The 19,512-nt window shown below is 38.2% G+C and overlaps 2 protein-coding genes across 3 annotated transcripts; both read left to right on the top strand.

Annotated features, from left to right (window-relative positions):
• The first annotated feature begins 495 nt into the window (after window positions 1-495).
• Window positions 496-14,364, top strand: LOC104421747 (dihydrolipoyllysine-residue acetyltransferase component 1 of pyruvate dehydrogenase complex, mitochondrial). 2 transcript variants are annotated; one of them, XM_010033812.3, is made up of 23 exons: window positions 496-840; window positions 2,210-2,257; window positions 2,902-2,953; window positions 3,023-3,056; window positions 3,972-4,021; window positions 4,115-4,159; window positions 4,311-4,384; window positions 4,566-4,635; window positions 5,834-6,025; window positions 6,129-6,173; window positions 6,283-6,356; window positions 7,828-7,897; window positions 8,057-8,443; window positions 9,741-9,801; window positions 9,879-9,923; window positions 10,008-10,091; window positions 11,004-11,080; window positions 11,160-11,222; window positions 11,569-11,639; window positions 11,727-11,787; window positions 13,214-13,274; window positions 13,365-13,445; window positions 13,949-14,364. In XM_010033812.3, exons 1-23 carry the CDS (start codon window positions 731-733, stop codon window positions 14,005-14,007), a joined length of 1,914 nt encoding a protein of 637 aa, XP_010032114.2. In that variant the 5' UTR covers window positions 496-730; the 3' UTR covers window positions 14,008-14,364. The 2 variants fall into 2 exon arrangements, with proteins under 2 accessions (XP_010032114.2, XP_010032117.2); XM_010033815.3 differs by lacking the exons at window positions 4,566-4,635; window positions 5,834-6,025; window positions 6,129-6,173; window positions 6,283-6,356.
• A 1,109-nt stretch (window positions 14,365-15,473) lies between these two features.
• On the top strand, window positions 15,474-18,185 carry LOC104421746. Its single transcript, XM_010033811.3, has 2 exons — window positions 15,474-15,945; window positions 17,911-18,185. Exons 1-2 carry the CDS (start codon window positions 15,646-15,648, stop codon window positions 18,112-18,114), a joined length of 504 nt encoding a protein of 167 aa, XP_010032113.2. The 5' UTR covers window positions 15,474-15,645; the 3' UTR covers window positions 18,115-18,185.
• Window positions 18,186-19,512: the final 1,327 nt, after the last annotated feature.

The raw sequence follows: 19,512 nt of genomic DNA, 5'->3' as shown, positions 1-19,512 counted from the left end.
GAGCTTCTGTCTATAGTCGAAGCTTATCAAATCACCGAAAAAGTTACTATAGTTGTGTAAAAATCGCTAATTAACAAATTAAGTTAGTTCACATGACTATATTATATCACATCAATCAAGCGTAATAGTAACTAAATTATTGATCGATATAAAATATCTGTAATAATTTTCAACGAGGTTTCTAAACTTCTTTAATTGAAAAGGCAATGATACAATTATCACTACCGCCGTGTCTTTATGGATGCACAAAAGGAAATGCATTAATAAGTAAAAACTTGGGCATGAATCGAATTTGAAATCTCGCGCTTTATAAAGTGCAAAAATCTCGATAGCTCTATTGGCCGGCCGACTTCTCGGGATTAGAATTTCTGTTTTCTTTTTATTCCTTTCACTTTTCTAATTTCTGTTTAATAATTTGTAATGAATTTCTCAAAAATCCCACTATTTATATTAACACGCGAAATTCGTACTTTGTGAGATTAAATTAAATTATTTTCGATCGACGGAGTGGGAGGTACGACGGAGGTAGTTGGAGAGAGCTCCCGTGGCTTTTTTCGGACAGAGTAGCTCGCCACGCTCGATCTCGGGAAAGCGCCCTCATTTCGGAAGTCAAAATTCGACGTCAAATCCCACCACCACCACCACCACCACCACCATCGTCACCGCCGCCGCCGCCGCCGTCTTCGTCGCCGTCGGAGGGAGAGGCAGGCGGAGCAGCAAGCCTTCGCTCATGGCGCTCTCTCGTCTCCGGAGCCCGGTGATCTCCCGCGCGCCTCTCCTCCTCAGGGCCCGCTCGCTCTCCTCCATCGCCGCCGCCGCCGCCGCCGCCGCCACCTCCCGGTAATCTCAACCTCCGTCGCCGCGACGGATCCTTCCTGTCTGATCGAATGATCGTGTGCGGTGCGGTGCGATGCGGTGCTGGTTTTTATTGACGGGGGAGTATATATGGATTTGTTGTTATTTTTCTTTCTTCTCCCGTTCGGAATGCTGCTTCGCCGAGAGAAAAATGGGGCGGCTTCGGAATCGGAGCGGACGATCGCGACGTGCGGGTGGTTTCTCGGACTCACGTCTGGGGGAAGGGAAAAGTCCTTTGGTTGCGCGTTAGGATGTTTGCCGAGAGAGCCGTTTCTCTGCATTTTGATAATATTTGCGCGTTGAGTGACGATTCGGCGTGCATTTGAGCGTGTGTAGATGAGGCTCGGAAGGATTTGTTGAATTATGTGGAAAGGCTGAATTAAAATGTGGATCCGAGTGGTTTTGATTCAACGCTGTTTTTTGGCCTGGCAGTGATCGAGCATTTTGAGTGGCTAGGTGATTTCTAGCTTGCGTCTGCCGTGGATGATGGCGAGGCCTTGCGTTTGCGTTTGTAATTGTGTTCTCTTCCTTGAGTTGTTATGTCTAGCCACTGCTTTGTCTCTAATTGTATTTGCCGGGTTTCTTCGCGTTTTGATATGAGGGATTACGGAAGACGTCGCGGGTGTTTTAAGAGTGAGGCAGACTGTGAAGATGCTGTGCTTCTTTGTCCGCAAGGACTTGTTGCGTCTTGTTCCTAACTTACTTTACCACAGCACCAAAGTTGCTCCTCTATGTATATTAATCTTTAGTTGATCTAACATTAGTGTACACGAACACCGCTTTTTCGAGAAATTGATCATGGGAAACAATTTTCCTTTTTCAAAGTAAGGCTTTGCTCCTTTACTGCAGATTTGTGGAGGTTTGCTCTGTATTTTCTATACTATACTCTCTAATAAATTGAAGCTGAAATAGGATCAGAAGAGTCTGAGGATGCCAATTCATCTATCTGATATGAAAGGAAAATGCATCAGTTGATTACGTACCATTTTCTCTCAGGCTGTATTTCTTTGATTCCTAGGTATTGATGAGAGTGGAGATATATTACATGAATGGCTTTTATGAGTCTGGGTAGTGTTATGGTTATGATGTCTCATCTGGTTTATGTACTTATGTACGTGAATATCTAGTTTAAGCTTTTTCGGGTGATAAATGGATAATCTAACAATTGCAATTATTTTGCTTCTTCTTCTTCTTCTTCTTTTCTTTTCTAAAAAAAAAAAAAAAAAAAAAAAAAAAAAAGCCCTCATAAGGCAGCTCCAGGATGGTGAATTTCTAATGAATTTGTTTAGCTTGTTCGGTAGGATTCATTTGCAAGGATCATGTGCCTTAAACTAACTTGGACTTGTTGATGCAGCTCTTGCAATAGGAGGAACTCTTCTGTGATAGATGAAATAACATTAAGGTCTGTATCTGTTTCATTTCTATTGCTGCCTGCTCACAAATGATTCTCATTCTCCTTTTGCTACATCGTGGTCTGCAGCTATTATGTCTTGCTCTATGAAATAAGTCTTTGTGCAATGCATTCCTCATTTTGTATGCTTAATTTATGGCCCTTAAAGTATTTACTTTGGGAAGGTGGTGGAATGCTGCTTCACAACTGTCTCATTTGGTTTTATGAGGGTTAGTTTGTTCTGGGTGAGTTTTAACTTGAATTAATTCAAGCTAGCGTTGTCTGCAACAGAGGAGTAAGTTGAACTGAAGATACGTTAGACATTTAAACTTACGTTAGACATTTAAACTAATCCAAGAGTGTCTCAATAAATCTTTTTGCCCTATTTCTAGCCTATGTACATACATTCCATGCATGAATCTGTGAGCAATTTTGTGGACAGACATGCACAAGTGACATTTAAACCAAAGTTCTTTGGGTCCATTTCTTTGTCGTGGAACTTCAGTTGATAGTGATTCCATACTATCTGATTAGACCCCTTCCTAGGTTATCTAATCATCACTTTCATTTCTGAAGATTTTTTCCTTTATGTTTCATGCTTGATTATCTCAATCCCTATGCTATAAGTGTTCACATTAAAAATTTAACATTATCAGGCCTGCTTCTTTCTCTGCCACTGGGGTTCATGATACTTATATGAAGCATCGGGTAAGTATGCAAATTCCAATGTGCTGGAATTCATTATAAGCTGGTTCTCATTTTTTCCTCAATGGGCAGCTGCAAGTTGGTGTGCGACACTTCTCATCCACAGGTACATAATCCTCTACCTATAATGTATAGTCACCATAGTGCTTAGCATTCCTATTATATAATAAAGAAAGTTCTTTTACTTCTTGACCAAGTTCATTGTTAGAGCTGCTGAACAAGCAAAAAGATCTTCACTAAAGCTTCCATGACATTGAGTTAGGAAAGATGTGTCCATGATAGGTTTTGGGAAGGTCATGTTTCCTTCTCTCTTTAATAAGTATCTTGTTGCACTTTATCAGACATTGTGGCTTTAGAGCCCAAGTGCGTAACTAGGGTTGCAATTGGCTTGTGAGTGAGATAAGAAAGCTCATTTTTTCAATTATCAATAGAATTGACTCGTGAATATAAGATTCGATAATGAGTTTTAGGATGGTTTAAAATGCAGCTCACCTTTATAATTTGGTATTAGTTCTGGGATTTGGGTGATAATATGACTATTCGAACTTTTTCTAAAGGTTCCGTATCTCTTTTGGTTGGACTAACCTGACCTATGAAGGTTGATGCTCATTAACTCGTCTCTCTTTTTAAAGAGGCATGATGCCATCAACAATGTATTGAATACTTCGAGGTAAAGACAACATTCCCTAAACCAATTTCGGCTAGGAATTTCTGGATTTGAAACATTTTTCTTGTCTTCCATACACCACTAATTCCCAATAAGAATCATGCTAATCTAACAAGGAACATGTGAGGAAAGTCTAAATGAACAATTTGAATGAATGGTTGGATCCAAACATACATACATATATATGGGCTTTGCTTCTGGAAGTTTATCGATCCTATATAGGCTTCTTTGTTGGATCAATCTTTCTGCTTTCAGCAATTTCTATAGCAGTGAAGGTCCAATAATTTGTTACCATTAAACTTATCTTCTTAAAAGAGCCTCATCCCCTTTACCTGGTATTGTATATTTCTGCAGATGTTCCTCCACATGCCGTTCTCGGGATGCCAGCCTTGTCCCCTACAATGGTGAGATATTCCTCTGGAATTTTTGGAGGGGTTTCCATCTTATGTGTTTTCCATTTCCTTTCTCTATGATTTATGTACGTTCTGCTTGGACAGAACCAAGGCAACATTGCAAAATGGAGGAAGAAAGAAGGAGATAAGGTCAGTATTGGAAGAAAGGGGATAGTTTAAAGATTGTCTGCTTACCTGTTAAACAACAATAACCTGCAGTTTTTCTCTTTCATACATTGATGGGAGAAGACTTTTCTTTTTGCTAGGGCTACTTTTACTGATTTATCTTTCCCTTTAACAGATAGAAGTGGGAGATATATTATGTGAAATAGAGACAGACAAAGCAACTTTGGAATTTGAAAGTCTTGAAGAAGGGTAATTCTACAGCTCTGTGCTATTTCTGTCACCTGGAATGTGGTGTGCCAAAAAATTCAGTCCCTTTGGGTGGAGTTTTTGCTGTGCCCCAATAGTCTTCCTTCCAGTACCCATGAGTCATCTTTATTTTCCTTCCTAGAGAATGTTGGATCTCATCTCACATGCAAGTACTATTCTGCAGCTTTTTGGCTAAAATCTTGGTACCTGATGGTTCGAAGGATGTTCCTGTTGGACAACCTATTGCAATAACGGTAGGATTCACCTCGATCCTTTACTCCATTTTAAATCACTAGAGAATTGCTTGGCTTCTATATTTCTTTATATCGTTGGATTTATTTATCTTCTGATTTTGGGTTCTTACTTGCATTAGTTCAGTTTAACGTCGTAATATAACGCAATGCCTTTTTTGGCTGCAAACCTCCTTTTTCTTCTGGGACTTTTTAAACGAGTGCCCCAGGGAACTTGGTAAACTTCTAATTAAGGAAACTTTACAGTTTCCAATGCATGGACTGAGTTCGAGTTATGCTTAATCGTTGCTTTGAAATTGAAGCATTCCAAATTAAGCATGCTTAACAAGTGCTCCAGGGGAAGTTGTTAATGACTCTGCTTTCTTTTCCTTTTCTGATGATTTGTAATGACAAAAAAATCAATTCTCTAAAAATGGCATTTAAAGTACTTTTATAAATACTCTAGGTTCCTTTATAAAAAGTGATATTGGTGTTGTCATATAAATACTCTAGTTTGTTCTTGTTTGGCAGAACATTCTTCAGTGATTAAAATATTAACTACAAATGTTAGTTCGAATGTAGCCTCAAGCTGCTGGAGAGGGAAATTGACTCCGAATAGGTTTGTCACTAGCTCCTCACTGGACAACTGACAGCAAAATTATTATGTTGGTACTTCAATAGTACCTTAATTTCTTTTATGAGACTTGTTTAGGGGTTTATTATTAGTTCCCGATTATTTGAGGCCATCGACTACTTTTAGAAAAATAGAGCAATCCACTGTGGAAGTCCTCGTTTGACTGTATTGCTTGTGTTTTTACTAGCAATATTGAAAAGCTTATAGGGTTGTATCTTTGCTCGACAAAAATCACACTTGTATCTCGGATTTTAGAAATTCAAGATAGGTTTGGCTCTAACGAACTTTCATAAGGCATCTATTTTCATGAAGTGATTCTGTATTATAGTTTGTCCTCGGTTTTCTTATAGTTCAAAGATTTCAGGCTCTCCATTTGTTGGTTTAGAAATGTAACATTTGTTCCTTATCATGTTTTTGGAATGACGTTGATATTTGGTAAATGGTTATGTCTAAGCATGGTGTCAATTTTTCCTTGTGGCACTGTTACTGACATAATTGCTCTATGAGATTCTCACTTCTAAAAAATAATGAGAACTTCTGCATTTACATTTATTTGTGTTGCTTACTTTTGCTTGTTTGTTCTCCAAGGTGGAGGAATTAGATGATGTTCAGAAGATACCAGCTTCTGTTGCTGGAGGATCGGAAGCTAAATCTGAAAAGGTTTCTGATGAGAACATAAAAACTGAAGGTGGTGTGCAGGAGACAAGTTCTGTTAATATCAACACATCCGAACTTCCTCCTCATATTGTCCTTGGAATGCCAGCATTATCTCCCACAATGGTAAGGAGAGATTGGAAGTTGGCTTTGAATTGACAAACGAAGTGCAGCTTATTTGGCTGATTTATTTAGGAGCTCATTTTCTGGTTTGCTTGTGCATACGCAGAACCAGGGGAACATTGCTAAGTGGATAAAAAAGGAAGGGGAAAAGGTTGGTATTATGAATAACTTATTAACTTAAGATTTAGGGTTTTATTTTCCTGATTAGTTCAAATCAACTAGTCAAATCAGCGTGTTTTTATTGTATGCTTTTTTCTCAGATAGAAGTGGGTGATGTGATATGTGAGATAGAGACAGATAAAGCCACTCTTGAGTTTGAAAGTCTTGAAGAAGGGTAATATTTCATGGCTAAATAAGTTTGCATATCATATGTTCCGTTTCTCTTTCTGATGTTTCTGTGACTGTGTTGCACGAGTTTGGTCATCTATTGGCTGTTATTGATTGTTCAACTGTTTGCTGTTCCATCTGTGAATGTCCTTTTGACTATCTCTCCAACAATATGGAGGGCCAAAAAGGATGTCTAGGAGATTTTGGCAGAACTTGGAGTGAGATTACTTTGGGAAGTATGAAAGAAATTTTTTTAATGCATATACAAGTCATACCAATTCAGCTATAGGTTGTTGACATAAACCACAGAAAATCTCTTCATCACATCTTTAAAATAGATATGCAGAGTTGCATGATATGGTTTTGGTGAATAGAGACGGAGGTCTGGGACAGAGAGACAAGATGGGAGAGAAGTGTAACTGGAACTTAGGAATTGAGCAAATGCTTATGTTTAAGTATATTTGGTAGTTTAGGAATTTTGGTAGGTGGTTATATATTGGATTAAGTAGGATTTTGTGAGTCTCTCTGCATGCTCTATACGTAGAGTGCAGAAGTGACAGAAAAATAATGATGCATGTTGCTCTAGTTAATTGGACTCTTTCAGCTTGACATATAAATTGAAGAGGAGATGATGAAGTTATCATCCTTGTTATTTGTAATATGAAAAGAATCTGTAATCTTAATTTGTATCCCTTTTTATAGCTAGACAATGAAGTCGTGGGAAGTGTATGTTAAGGGTGTTAGCTGAGTTAATGTAAACTGGAGTTTCCTGAACTGAACTTCAATTTCTCTAATTTCCATGAACAATAGATGGTTGATAGTAGAAGTTTTGGATTTATTTGGCCTAGTTACAAAAGCAAGCCATTTGCAAGTGTTGGTTTCAAAACTTGGATGGGTGGTAGAAAGTGGTGAGTCTCTCAAAATGAGTTTGTTAAATGGGACCGATTCTCAATGCAGTTTTGACTTTTAGTAGATTGGTGAACTGATCCTTTTTGGGTTGATGCTGCATTGGATTTGCTTGAGATCTCATGCATTTGAAATGGACTGGCATAAATTAAAACCTTGCTCCTTGATAAAGGTAATATTAGGTAGTTGTGCAATGTTTAAGGCACAAATGATTAATAAATGTTGATGTCACATATTGCTCAGTTACTCATCAGAGGAGATAAAATATGTCTGTCTCCCTCACAAGAGGGTGTGCATGCATGGAAAGTCTAATAAATAATTTCATTGAAGAGTAAAGAACCTGGCAGTGATTATTTTAAGTCTTTCCTTTAACTTCCTGTGTTGCTATGAGCCACAGCTTTTGAGAGGTTATTATTTACATGTTCAAATCTAGAGATTATCTGCACGTTTACTTGTAGAAGTTACTAAATGCTGTAGTCTCTTGTTTAATAAGAATGAACAAGATCTGAAGAACTTGTTGTGTCTTTTGGTTTCACTTGCTTATACTTTTCCTGAAATTATGTTGATCTTAGTTACTTGGCCAAGATACTAGTACCAGAAGGTTCAAAGGATGTGCCTGTTGGACAACCAATTGCAGTAACTGTAAGTCATGGTTGCAAATACCATTGTATGTTTTATCTCCAATTATGTAGGATTATAGATACTTTTCATGTTGATTCCTTCGAACTTTTGTCTATTTACTCCCTACAACCTTTATCTCATTGACACACATATAAATGCTAATGCACAATCCTTTTCAAGGTTGAAGATCTAGATGATATCGAGCATGTGAAAAATTCTCTTGGCAGTGGTTTGGTACAGGAAGAAAAGCCTGTCCATGAAAAACCGAGAGCTGAAGTTAATCCAGGGAAATCTAAATTTTCAAGGATCAGTCCATCTGCAAAAATGCTTATTACAGAGCATGGACTGGACTTATCTTCACTGAGGGCATCAGGTGCCCACGGCACTTTGCTAAAAGGAGACGTTCTAGCTGCTATTAAGTCTGGAAAAGCATCTCCAAGCATACCCAAAGATAAAAAACCTTCGACTGAGATTCTTCCCAAGTCGACAGCCAAAACAGCAGAGACTAGTGCTCATGTGAAGCAGTCAGATTCTTTTGAAGATCTGCCAAACAGTCAAATTCGCAAGGTTGGATTCTTATTACTGTTTTGGAATTAAGTTAGGTTCTACTGCCAAGTGTGTGTAGGTAGAGAATATTGTGGCTCTTCTATCTTTCTAAAATATACGTACTCTCCTGATCAATATATGTTGGCTATTCTATTACATACTACACTGACAACAAAATAGATAGCTTAGAGTGAATGGAAAATGGCAAAGACACTGATGCCCCTCGACTTGATTTGATTAGTGCTATATAATTCAGTTGTCTATGGAAGATCAAATAACACCCTATTCTGCAGCTTACAATGAGATTATTCGAATGGATAACAAGTAATTATTATGCAAACAAATGGAGAATAACTAGTCAAATTGATATCGTGGGCTTTTGGTGTTCAATATGATTGTACGGCAAGAAAGCTTCGACAAGTGACTTGCAAAAGAAGTCATTGTAACATGATATGCCTGCATTTCATCTTTTGTAGTATACTTTGACTGGTGAAAGAGTGCTCACCAATAAAGCATCCACAAGTTGCGCATCTGTATATACAGGAGAATTTGGAAGAAATAGATGCCCAACAACAAAGAGGACGATAGTGACAATGAATGCGGAGGTGGCGACGACGTGTAGAGAGAGTTCAAGTTCGAGGGAGGAAAAGAGAATTAACTCACTGTTTTGCCAAGTTCGGACTAGGACTCAAAGGGAGATGAGTAGATCCGGAGGTGAATCGAAGAGGAAGAGGGAGCTCGGGGAGATTTTGAACTGAGAGAGACGAGATGGAGTAGGAGAGTAGTGAATTGAAACAAAATGGTGATTGGAGCCCTAAATTTTAGATTTGCCAATTTCAAATTTTTTTAATATTAAAAATTAATATATTATTATAATATAACCGGTCCGGTCCGGGTGGGCGGGTGGGCGGATCCGCCCATGGAACCGGGAACCGGACCGGTACCCACTGGTTCCCATAAATTGGAACCGGGAACTGGACCGGTTCTCTTAAGAACCACCGGTTCCGGGCGGGTCCCGGTTCTTTTGCACACCCCTATTCATAATAGTTTCTATTTCTGGTGTTCTTGTTATTAGTGTTCTAGCTGCGTGTTTTAGCGGCGATTCGACTAATAATGTGTACGAGTCTAACACGAACTAAGATAGGTGTTCTCATGAGAAGAGTACTTTTTAGCTGATCATGGTAGCTGTTGGCAATATAAATTTCAATTCATCGTAATAAAGTTTTATTCGTTTCTTTTTCTCTCATTTGTTTTCACCCTTGGGTGCTCAAAGTAGTAGATTTTCGAGCAGTGCTCTAATAATCTTGTTTTCTTGCAGATTATTGCAAAAAGATTATTGGAGTCGAAGCAGACTACACCACATTTATACTTGTCTATTGGTTAGATATTTTCTTCTTCCCTTGCATGTGTCCTTTTTTCATTTATCATATTACTGAAATTCCATTGTGCATTTCAGATGTTGCACTGGATCCTCTACTTCAATTTAGGAAAGAGCTGATAGGTTTGAAAAGCTACCTTCATTTTGTTTGTTCAGCTTTTACAGGTCTTTCCATTCTCACTGATTTTTTATATTCCACCTTTCCAGAGCAGCATAATGTGAAGGTCTCAGTGAACGACATTGTCATCAAGGCTGTAGCTATTGCCCTTAGAAATGTACCAGAAGCAAATGGTGAGACACATATAGCACAGTAATAAAATAATTTGGGAAGTGAAAAACTGCTTTTTGATGCATTTTTATAAGTAGTTACTAGTATTCTTCTCAGCCTTTTGGTCAAATGATGGACTGTAGTAGCTTTGGTCTTGTCTATTACCAAGGCATTTTTGACAGCTGATACAAACTAGTTTCTATAAGATGGTAGGATCTTACATAAATCTTGATTTCTCTTGTTCATGTTTGAATACGGAAGATTTTCAATTCTGGGGTATTACGATCATGTACTTTCTCACGGATTATGTAAGCTATTAAAGGGAGAGAATTGGTGTAGACTTTTAAGATGAACTTGCCAATGGATTGAACTAGCGGTAAAATACCAGCATCACTGGTGTTTGTCTTTGAATTTATTTAGTTAGATAGTACCATTGGATTGGCATGTAGTGACATTCAATTTTGTTATGTCTTGTTCTGGGTTGGTTCGTGGTTTGTATAAGGTCCATTGCTGGTGTCAAATTCTCATACTTTTCAATCCAACAATGATCGTGTATCTTTTACATCTCTGTGGACTTTATGTTTTGTGAATTCATACGATTTGTGTTTCCCAGATTAACATGAGTGTAAGGACAAAGATTTTAAAAGTAAATATCATGTCTTCAAGTGTGGAAATGCCTTTTTATGGAGAAAGATGATGGAAATTTTGGGTTACTCAAACATTTTCATTACTTTGAAACCCATTGATGTCCTGTATGTTCAAATTATAGAGAAGAATACCTATTGGCTCAGCCAAAACTGGGGTATAAAACCTTTTTGTTGGTCATGTTGCCGCTTTACATCAAGGATAAAATGGGTCTGCATGCGAGGAAGTTCTTAGGTGAACAAAGGAAACTATCATAAATAAATTAAGTTATGTTTGGTGATTCATGGCAGCCTATTGGGACACTGAGAAGGGGGAGGTGATTCTCTGTGAGTCTGTTGATATATCAATTGCGGTTGCGACTGATAAGGTAATTGAGTGAGAATCCTTTTCTGTAACCTCATTGTAAACCTCTGCATAAAATTTATCCTGTATGGCTCATTTTACAGGGTTTAATGACTCCAATTGTGAGAAATGCAGAGCAGAAGACCATATCTTCAATATCCGCGGAGGTACTTTTTTAGAATAATTGAAAAGTTACATTAATTTCTAGTGATGCCTGTGTACTAGATCATTAGCCATTTAATCATTATGAACTTATTATCTTCCTTTTAAGCATTGAATATTCATTTTAATGTTGTTAACAATTAATGATGCAACTTCATCATTATCTTAATTGTATTTTTGTTCACACCAGAGTTACAAGTTTCAGTGACTATCTAGATATAGAAATTATCAACTTGATAGGTTGATATAACTGTTGGAATGTTTAGGTTCCTCTTTCATTCTCTTATTTTCTTTCTTGTTGACCTTGATTCTTGTTCAGATCATATCATGTTTGTAGTTTGTTACATTTAGGTGAAGGAATTGGCTGAAAAGGCACGAGCAGGGAAACTAAAGCCAAATGAATTCCAAGGAGGAACTTTCAGGTTTATAGATATTTATCATTTTCTGTGAAGTTGCATTTCAGTTTTTCACTCATGCTTGACCAACATGGCAATCGTTTTGCCTTGCAGCATTTCAAATTTGGGAATGTTCCCAGTGGACCACTTTTGTGCGATTATTAACCCCCCACAGGTATTCCTCTTTGCCTTGCACATTTCAGCATATGCACTATACATTCTCACAAGTTCACTCATTCTAATATGCATGGATGCTGACATAACGTGCTAGTAGTTTTGCTGCCCTCTGTAAGCAGCAGACGTGCTGGTAGAAATTTTAGGTTTAAAATTAAAACAAAAGTCATGCATGCCCTCCTTTCTTTCCCCCTTTCTTGGAAGGCTTAAGCATTTGATTCTTTCAAATCTAGAATAAATTTTACAAAACTCCTTCAAGACAGATTATTTACGTAATTAAATCTTTTGTGGAAATCTTTGCTATATAGTTCATTTATGGCTATTGATTTTGTGGAAGCATCAAAGCCTACATGACTTTTAAGAATACATATAAAACCTATATAAATTGGTAAATGATTCATACTCCAATTCCATCGAGAATGACACAAGCACATATTGGCTGAAAAGCACATAGTTGACTGATCACAATTGATGACAATCTCGAATATATGTGCTTTGTAGGAGAAAGTGCCTGAAAAAGGAGAAATGTTTACAGTTAGTTGAGATATAATACCATGTAATAACGTTTCCCTACACTATTGTTGAACATCTATTATTTAGGGTTATTCAATTCTGCACTTTCACTTGTGTCGGCATGCATTGTCTGTGTTCCATACTCCATATATGTAAAAGAAGAAAGGAATGTGTGCTTTGCCTTTTTCTGTTTATTTAACTTTTTTCTCTCCATAATGATGGGACAAAATTCATGCACGACCATGCATTGTGAGTGTCGGAGCGGTGACACTCCCTCAGTTTTAAAATACAAAATTAAAAGAGGAAGCAAGAGTAGATTAAATAAAAATTCATGCACGACCACACCTGCTATGAAAGTGTATACTTCTGAAGGATAATAGCTATTTGCTTAAATTAAAGTGTCAATGAGCAGTGACACTCTCAGTGTTGCACAAATAAAACACCAATTGGATGAAAAACTTTATTTCTTTAAATAAATTATGTATTAACAGATTGAAATAGGAAGTAAGAACAACTGGATTATTGATGGAAAAAATTCATGCATGACCACACCCGCCATGAGAGTGTATACTTTTGAAGGATAGCTAGTTGCTCAGATTAAAGTGTCATTGGGTAGTGACACTCTCTCAGTTGTGCATAAATAAAGCGCCAATTGGATGAAAAGCCTTATTCCTTCAAATCATTTAGGAATTAAAATACTGAAAGATGAAGTAAGAAAAACTAGTACCATAGATTTATTGATTTTGCAGAACCATTTTTCCCTTTGGTATGAGTGCAGTGTGCATGTTTCTGCACTCGTGTGCATCCGTTTATCATATTTGCATGCTGTAGTGAATCTTATGACATTTAGCTCCTGCTTAACCAAAATTAGATGTTATTACCTCTTACAAATTCTTGTGCTTCTTGCCATGCAGTCTGGTATACTTGCAGTCGGGAGAGGAAATAAAGTTGTTGAACCAGTAACTGGAAGTGACGGTGAGATATTAGTGACTGTGCCGCACTTTTCTATGTACCGTGCATGTTTAAGGTGACTCAGATAAGTAAGCTTGCCTACATGCTGCGCAGGGGTCGAGCGTCCTGCAGTTGTCACGAAAATGGCCTTGACATTATCTGCTGATCACCGAATATTTGATGGCAAAGTTGGAGGTACTTTTTGCTGAATGATACAGTGCAATATTCTCATTAATCATAGTGTAATTACTCTTGCATGTATTATTTTTTAACCCTCCCTTGTATCAAGGGTGAACCGCATGTTTCTACAACTCTTGTAGCTGGTTCCACACTGCTGAATTCACTTTTGTGTCTAGTTAGAAGTTATAGGTAGCAGGTCAATTGGTGTGGCTCTTCTATTTTTCTCTCACGCTATTTAGTATATGGGCATATAGAAAGCAATTGTTGCCCCATATGTAGATGTCACTCGTTTGTCTTCTTACATCTTTGCCACGTGCTTTGGAATTCCTGATCATTAATGCTGGAGCAGCAAGAAGTACCATTATCCCCATTTTAAAATTGTCAAATTTACTGTTGGCAGTAGAAGATATGATTCTGGAGTTAGCATTCTAGAGTCACACATGTTTGCCTAGTATTCATTTTCGTTTTTCTTTGCTGAAAATTTGCGGCGTTTTCATTTGGTGCTATTGCGACTGCAGGTGCATTTCTTTCAGCTCTCCGTTTGAACTTCAGCGACATGCGAAGACTCATGTTGTAATAACATGGAAAATATGCCCTAATTATCTGCCGGGCACCTCATCTTCTCACTGAAGCAGTGGCTTCACTTCCTAAATTTTTTAGAATGATTCAGGATGATCTTGCTACTTTATGTGGGGACCGACGTTCCATTGTACCCCCCTTGCTAGTCCCGTCGAAGGATCAAATTTTTGTCAATTCGTTGCGCTCAACTCACTCGAGAGGAAATTAAGTTAAGGCAAGGATGATTTGCGGCACCTGACTCTAGCTTTCAAATTTTAGCTCCAGGAATAAAATCTCATTCCATTGCCTGTTACACGGAAGATAATATGAAATAATATGCTGGAATGTGAATGTCTCTTGGTTCTTCTCCGTTTAAGGATTATCTTGTCGTGAAAACATTTGTGTTTTGCGTATTCCGCGTCGGAATATCTGCACGCCACAGCATGTTTGGGTCTTCGTCACTATATATGTGGGTGCAAACCCTGCCTAGGGTTTTCTTTGATCTTGCGGACCAGTTTGTCGATTTGGCTAATTGTTCATGCAAATGTTAATCAGCTCAAGATCTTTGTTTGGATTTTTATTTTGTGATTAGTAGATATTAATCTTAGACCTTTTAAGCCATCATATGATATGGATTCTTTACGTTACGTGTAAGATGTTTGTTTGATGGCGATAGCTCCTAAGAGGGTCACATTTAAATTATTTTTCCATTAGCATGTCTTATCTTTTCTACTTAACAATATAAATCGATCCACGACTTAATTTGAAATGTTATTTACTGGGATTTGGGAAGAGGTGACCTCGCCTGTAGCCTTTGGCCGATTGCTGGCCATTGTCGGGGCTGGGTGGCCGACGGAGGAATGAGGAGAAAAGAAGAAAAAAGAAATGATAATATGTTATAAAACTAATAAAACTTGTTTATATCAGCATTGATCATGACATATAGAATGATAGGTGTTTATCTCAGTGATTTTTTTATTATCAAATTTGATAAAATTTTAATAAGTCTAGAATTTAATTTGTAAAATTAAAAAATTTGAGTTTAAATTGACAAAAATACTATAAATTTATGAGTATTTGAACAATTTTCCTTTATCCTCACAAGTAGTAAAAGAATGTCAAATAGCATTATTGAAACATCAAATAGAAATCATTATCAATCCATGGAGAGACCAATTCTTCCATAATAATTATATCCATTATGGTTATACCTTCCGTATGATAACTCATCATATAACTATGAAGAAATCAATAAAATTAACGAGTGAGGTCTTATTCCATTTCGGTTCAACCGTCCTCAGACTTTCGGAAGAAGGATTTAATTGAACAAGTCGCCAATCTTGAAAGAGAGAAAAGAAAAGAACAAAAGAAAAAGAAGAAAAAGAGGGGGGGAGAAAACAGCTAACAACGTTGTCAATTTTATGGTAAGTTTGCTACAAGTACTCCAGCCTTCTAGAGAAAAGCTAAAGTAGAGTAGGAAGAGTAGGAAGAGTGCCTTCAAGAAGAATCCTCCCCCCCCCTACATAAAACCCCTCTCTTCAATTCCTCCAAACCACTCTCTCTCTCTCTCTCTTTCTCTCTGTTTTATCCGCCTCTGCAACAAGTTTTGAACCCAAAGCAACCAAATTTCTCCTTCCTCTCTGTGTGGGGGACATTCATGGCTGATAAAGATGGGATCTTGGTGAGCAGTGAAGCCCCCAAGGACCAGAAGAAGAACGCCTTCCCCTTCTTCCCCAACTTCGGTTTCAAGTTCCCATTCCAATTCCCCAAGAAGGACCCCACCCCGGTGAAGGAACCCGAGCTGGCTGGCGCTGGCGGCGGCGGCGGCCGCGAGAGCGAGGGCGAGAAGCCCGACGTCGTGATGTTCCCTCGCAAGCCCCTGGAGCCTCCGCCTGCGTTGAAGCTCGAGGTCGAGGAGGAGGCCGGGAAGACGTCGAACCCCGTGATTTTGTGGCAGGTACGTGGGTGCCGCTGATGGGTTCCGTTCGGTTGCTCGGAATGTTTCGATGTCATGTCATTATCGCGTTGATGCATGTTCGACGATGTTTTTGGTGAAGGGGGTTTTGGTTCGATCGTCTCTTTAAACGCGTGATCAGGAATTTTATCGGCACCTCGTGTCGATTACGAGACGAATCGAGAGCTTTTTTTTACATTCGGGCGAATCAATTGCCGTGTCGGGAACAATTGTTTGTCGTTGCTTGTGGAATTTACTGATTTATGGGGGTCTTGGTGAATACTTCGATGAGAATGGCGATGATGAAATGGGAAGACTTTTCTGGGTTGGTTAGAAGATCTATGAAAGATATGTTGTATCCCCATCATAGGCTGTAGATGATGGCGCACAGAGAAATGTCATTTGGAAATTTCTTTTGCACTGGCCAGTGAGGATGTAATTAACCAGATCATGCGGCTGAGAGGGATAAGTGTGCCGCTCATTGCCTTCGCGTTAATCCTACAAAGTCACAGATTTGCTCGGATATCTAGTCGTGAGGTTAGATAGCGGTGAGGTTCTTTTGATGGAGACACCGACTGAGAGCATGAAGAGCATGAAGAACTGAGGAAGTGAGTTGACTAGGAGGGCCCTGTTAGCATTCAGAAAATTTTCAAAATTCTCTCTTTTTGTTTTCAGTGAGAAGGAATGCACTTGGAGGCTATAACTACGTCTGCTGTCATTTTTTAAACAGTTTTCGTAGGAAAACGCTAGCAAGTGGATGTTTTTGTAGTGCTCACAAAAGAAAACAGGCTTTTTGTGTCTTCAATCTTTCAAATGCGAAATAAATACTAGTCTTTTTATTTAGCGGTTTAGTGTGACAAAGTGCGGTCTTCTTCACTTAAAAACTGCCCATGTGAAGCGTCAGAACAAACATTGGTTCCCAGGCTGACTGAAGCTTGGTCCAGCTTCAACTGTGGCTGGGTGAGGCTTCCCCAGGTTCTATTGAAGCTTTGACTAGCCCCAGTCAAGGCTTGTTGAAGCTTCAGTCAAAGCTCCATTCAGATTCTATAGCTGACTATGACTGTTATGTATGAGGTACTTGTCAGGGAAAAAAAAAATTGAAGGAGTCAAAGAAAACATGTGGAAGTATATACTATTATTAGGAGATTTCCTTATTAGATATTTAGCTATTGATTCAGTAACAACTTTTCTAGTATCTTTATAAAACATCTACTGTTTTATATACTGTGAATATACTATAATCAAACAACTTTGTCCAAATTTTATTTTTTTTGGAAGATTTCATGTAGTCTGCGTGTTTTGAAGTACGTATATAAAATGAAAACACAGCAAAGTTGCTTTCGTTTTTTATTGCACTGAGAACGAAACCTGAAAATGTTTGTAGAAACCATACCAAATGCACCTCTCAGCTCTAGGTTCTTGAATGTTGTGATGTTTGTAGCAGTGGTTTTTATCATGCTAATTCACTATGATTGTATGGTCCACTCCAGCTGTATAAAGTTCTATACCGTAATGAAGATTGTTGGAGGCCTACTATTTCTTGTATCTTGTGATAAGTACGATGAGAATGTAGGAGGGGTTAATTAGTGCTTCTCAAGCATCGTGGACAGTTAAAGAGGGTGTTAAAGTTGGTGATAAATTTATTATGATCCAACAGATTAGTATGTTAAAGCACAAGCTTTTGATCTTTTTGTTTCGCTGATTGTCGGGCTTGCCCTTGTGTATTCACGTTTTGACGCTGGATTCTTGCTAGCTACGTTTACTAGAAGTAAATGGAACGTGGATTTCTATTTCTTTCTAGTCTTCTGGTTTCATTTGTTTCAGTACTAAATTAGTACTTAAGAAAAGAGGTGCATTCTAATTTGTCATGGTTTGACATCATCAGAAGATCGAAAACCCTTCTTTTTTGAAGCTCGTTGCTTTCTGGCATTATTTTATGGAGGAAAATTTAATTGGTGAAATTTGCAGGTCTATGCGCTTGGGGGCTTCCTCATCTTGAAGTGGGTCTGGGGAAGATGGCAAGAGAGGAAGGCCAGGAAGGGTGGCGATGATAAAGCTACCGATGATGATGCCCAAGAGTCTGCACCTGATGATTCACTTTGCATTAGCAAAAAGATCACTCACTCTTTTCTTCAATATGTTGTGTGGTATAGTGGTTTTGTATACTCTTAACTCTCTCATAACTCGGTTCAGTGTATTATCCCTCCTGATGGTTTAGTCAACTGAAGGGCATTTCTCAGGTCTTGGCTCAACTGTGTACATACCCTCCTGAGACGAACCTGGGTTTTGCCTGCCGTAGGTACTCAGCATCGCCAAGATTTTGGTCTTTTCAAATGCTTTACGAAGAATGACGTTCGGAAACACGAGTTGATTTTACGAAATCGGTTTCGTCGGGGCGTTACAACCGGTTATTCAATCGCTCAGTTGTGGTTTCTCACCGTCGTGCTTTGTATCATTGTTCGTAGACTAATAATAATTCTTGTATGCCTAACGTTAGTCACGAAAGATACAAGAGCTTTTGGGAATCATTCGAGTACGTGTCGAAACGACCAAGACCATTTGGCAAAAGAGGGGGAATGTGTCGATTCTGCCTGTGATCTTCAGCTTCTGCTCTACAAAAGACCGCCTTCCTCCCTTTTCCTTTTGGTCGAGTGACCGAGCGTTGAAAACAGCTTTAGTAAAGCGGACAATCCAACTCCTTCATTGAAATGCCATCACTTTTGACAGCTTTAGGAGCGCGCATCTCCCCATTTCGAAAATTGTGGATTTTATTAGAGAATTATGCCGGTCGCTAAATGTCTGTTCTGCCGGATAAAAATACTATACTACGACCAAGTGGCGTGCGGGATTTCGTTTGAAATTCAGGAAAATATAGCACAAGGCGCAAATTTTGTTGGGTTAACTGGTCCCCATCCTGCGCTTTTTGCTAAAAGGATAAAGAGATAGATGCGAAAATTACAATATTAAAGAAACTAAACAAAGATGTAGTAGTCAAAAGTCATTTTTAACCTGTTACCTCAATTACAAAGTAAACTAGGAAGGCTAAAATAGCTGAACGAAAGAAGGTAAGTCTATTTTTGATTTAGCAAAGACCTGTTCAGCAAATCGTAAAGAACATCTATTTATCATTGTTGGCCAAAGAGAACAAAAAAAGAAAAAGAAAAAAGAACCATGTGTAGGATGTAAAAATGCAACTCAAACTGATAATTCTCAACTGCTACTTAAGATCAAGTCAATTGACATTTATACCAAGCATTATGCTTTCATGATAATTCGAGAACCACTATATTGAGCACTGATATTTTAGGTTGTTGATATATTGAAAATCAAATGCTCAAAATTAAATATCTAACCATTTTAAGTGACAGAAAATGAAAATAATATATTGCTTGATAGTAATTGCATATTGAATACGAAATGTCATTTTTTTTCTGCCAATTATGGAAGTCAGAATACTAGGGAAAAATGTTTTCCACTTGGTCTCTCTTATCTCAAAGCATCACAAACCCTCACTTCCTCCCTTTTTTTTTTTTTTCAATTCGAATTTTCTTTTAATTTTTCTTTCTTTGT

This window comes from Eucalyptus grandis, chromosome 10 (genome assembly GCF_016545825.1).
Source record: "Eucalyptus grandis isolate ANBG69807.140 chromosome 10, ASM1654582v1, whole genome shotgun sequence".
In the NCBI taxonomy this organism is placed as follows: Eukaryota; Viridiplantae; Streptophyta; class Magnoliopsida; order Myrtales; family Myrtaceae; genus Eucalyptus; species Eucalyptus grandis.
The sequence above is the reverse complement of the archived record's forward strand: the minus strand, read 5'-3'. Positions and strand labels throughout refer to the sequence as shown.

Bases quoted from the DNA above. Each gene is read 5' to 3' on its own strand.
- LOC104421747 (XM_010033812.3), top strand. From the start codon at position 731: ATGGCGCTCTCTCGTCTCCGGAGCCCGGTGATCTCCCGCGCGCCTCTC. The intron at 6,026-6,128 runs GTAAGGAGAGAT...GTGCATACGCAG, and splicing joins CAGCATTATCTCCCACAATG to AACCAGGGGAACATTGCTAA. The intron at 13,275-13,364 runs GTGAGATATTAG...CATGCTGCGCAG, and splicing joins ACCAGTAACTGGAAGTGACG to GGGTCGAGCGTCCTGCAGTT.
- LOC104421746 (XM_010033811.3), top strand. From the start codon at position 15,646: ATGGCTGATAAAGATGGGATCTTGGTGAGCAGTGAAGCCCCCAAGGAC. The intron at 15,946-17,910 runs GTACGTGGGTGC...TGAAATTTGCAG, and splicing joins ACCCCGTGATTTTGTGGCAG to GTCTATGCGCTTGGGGGCTT.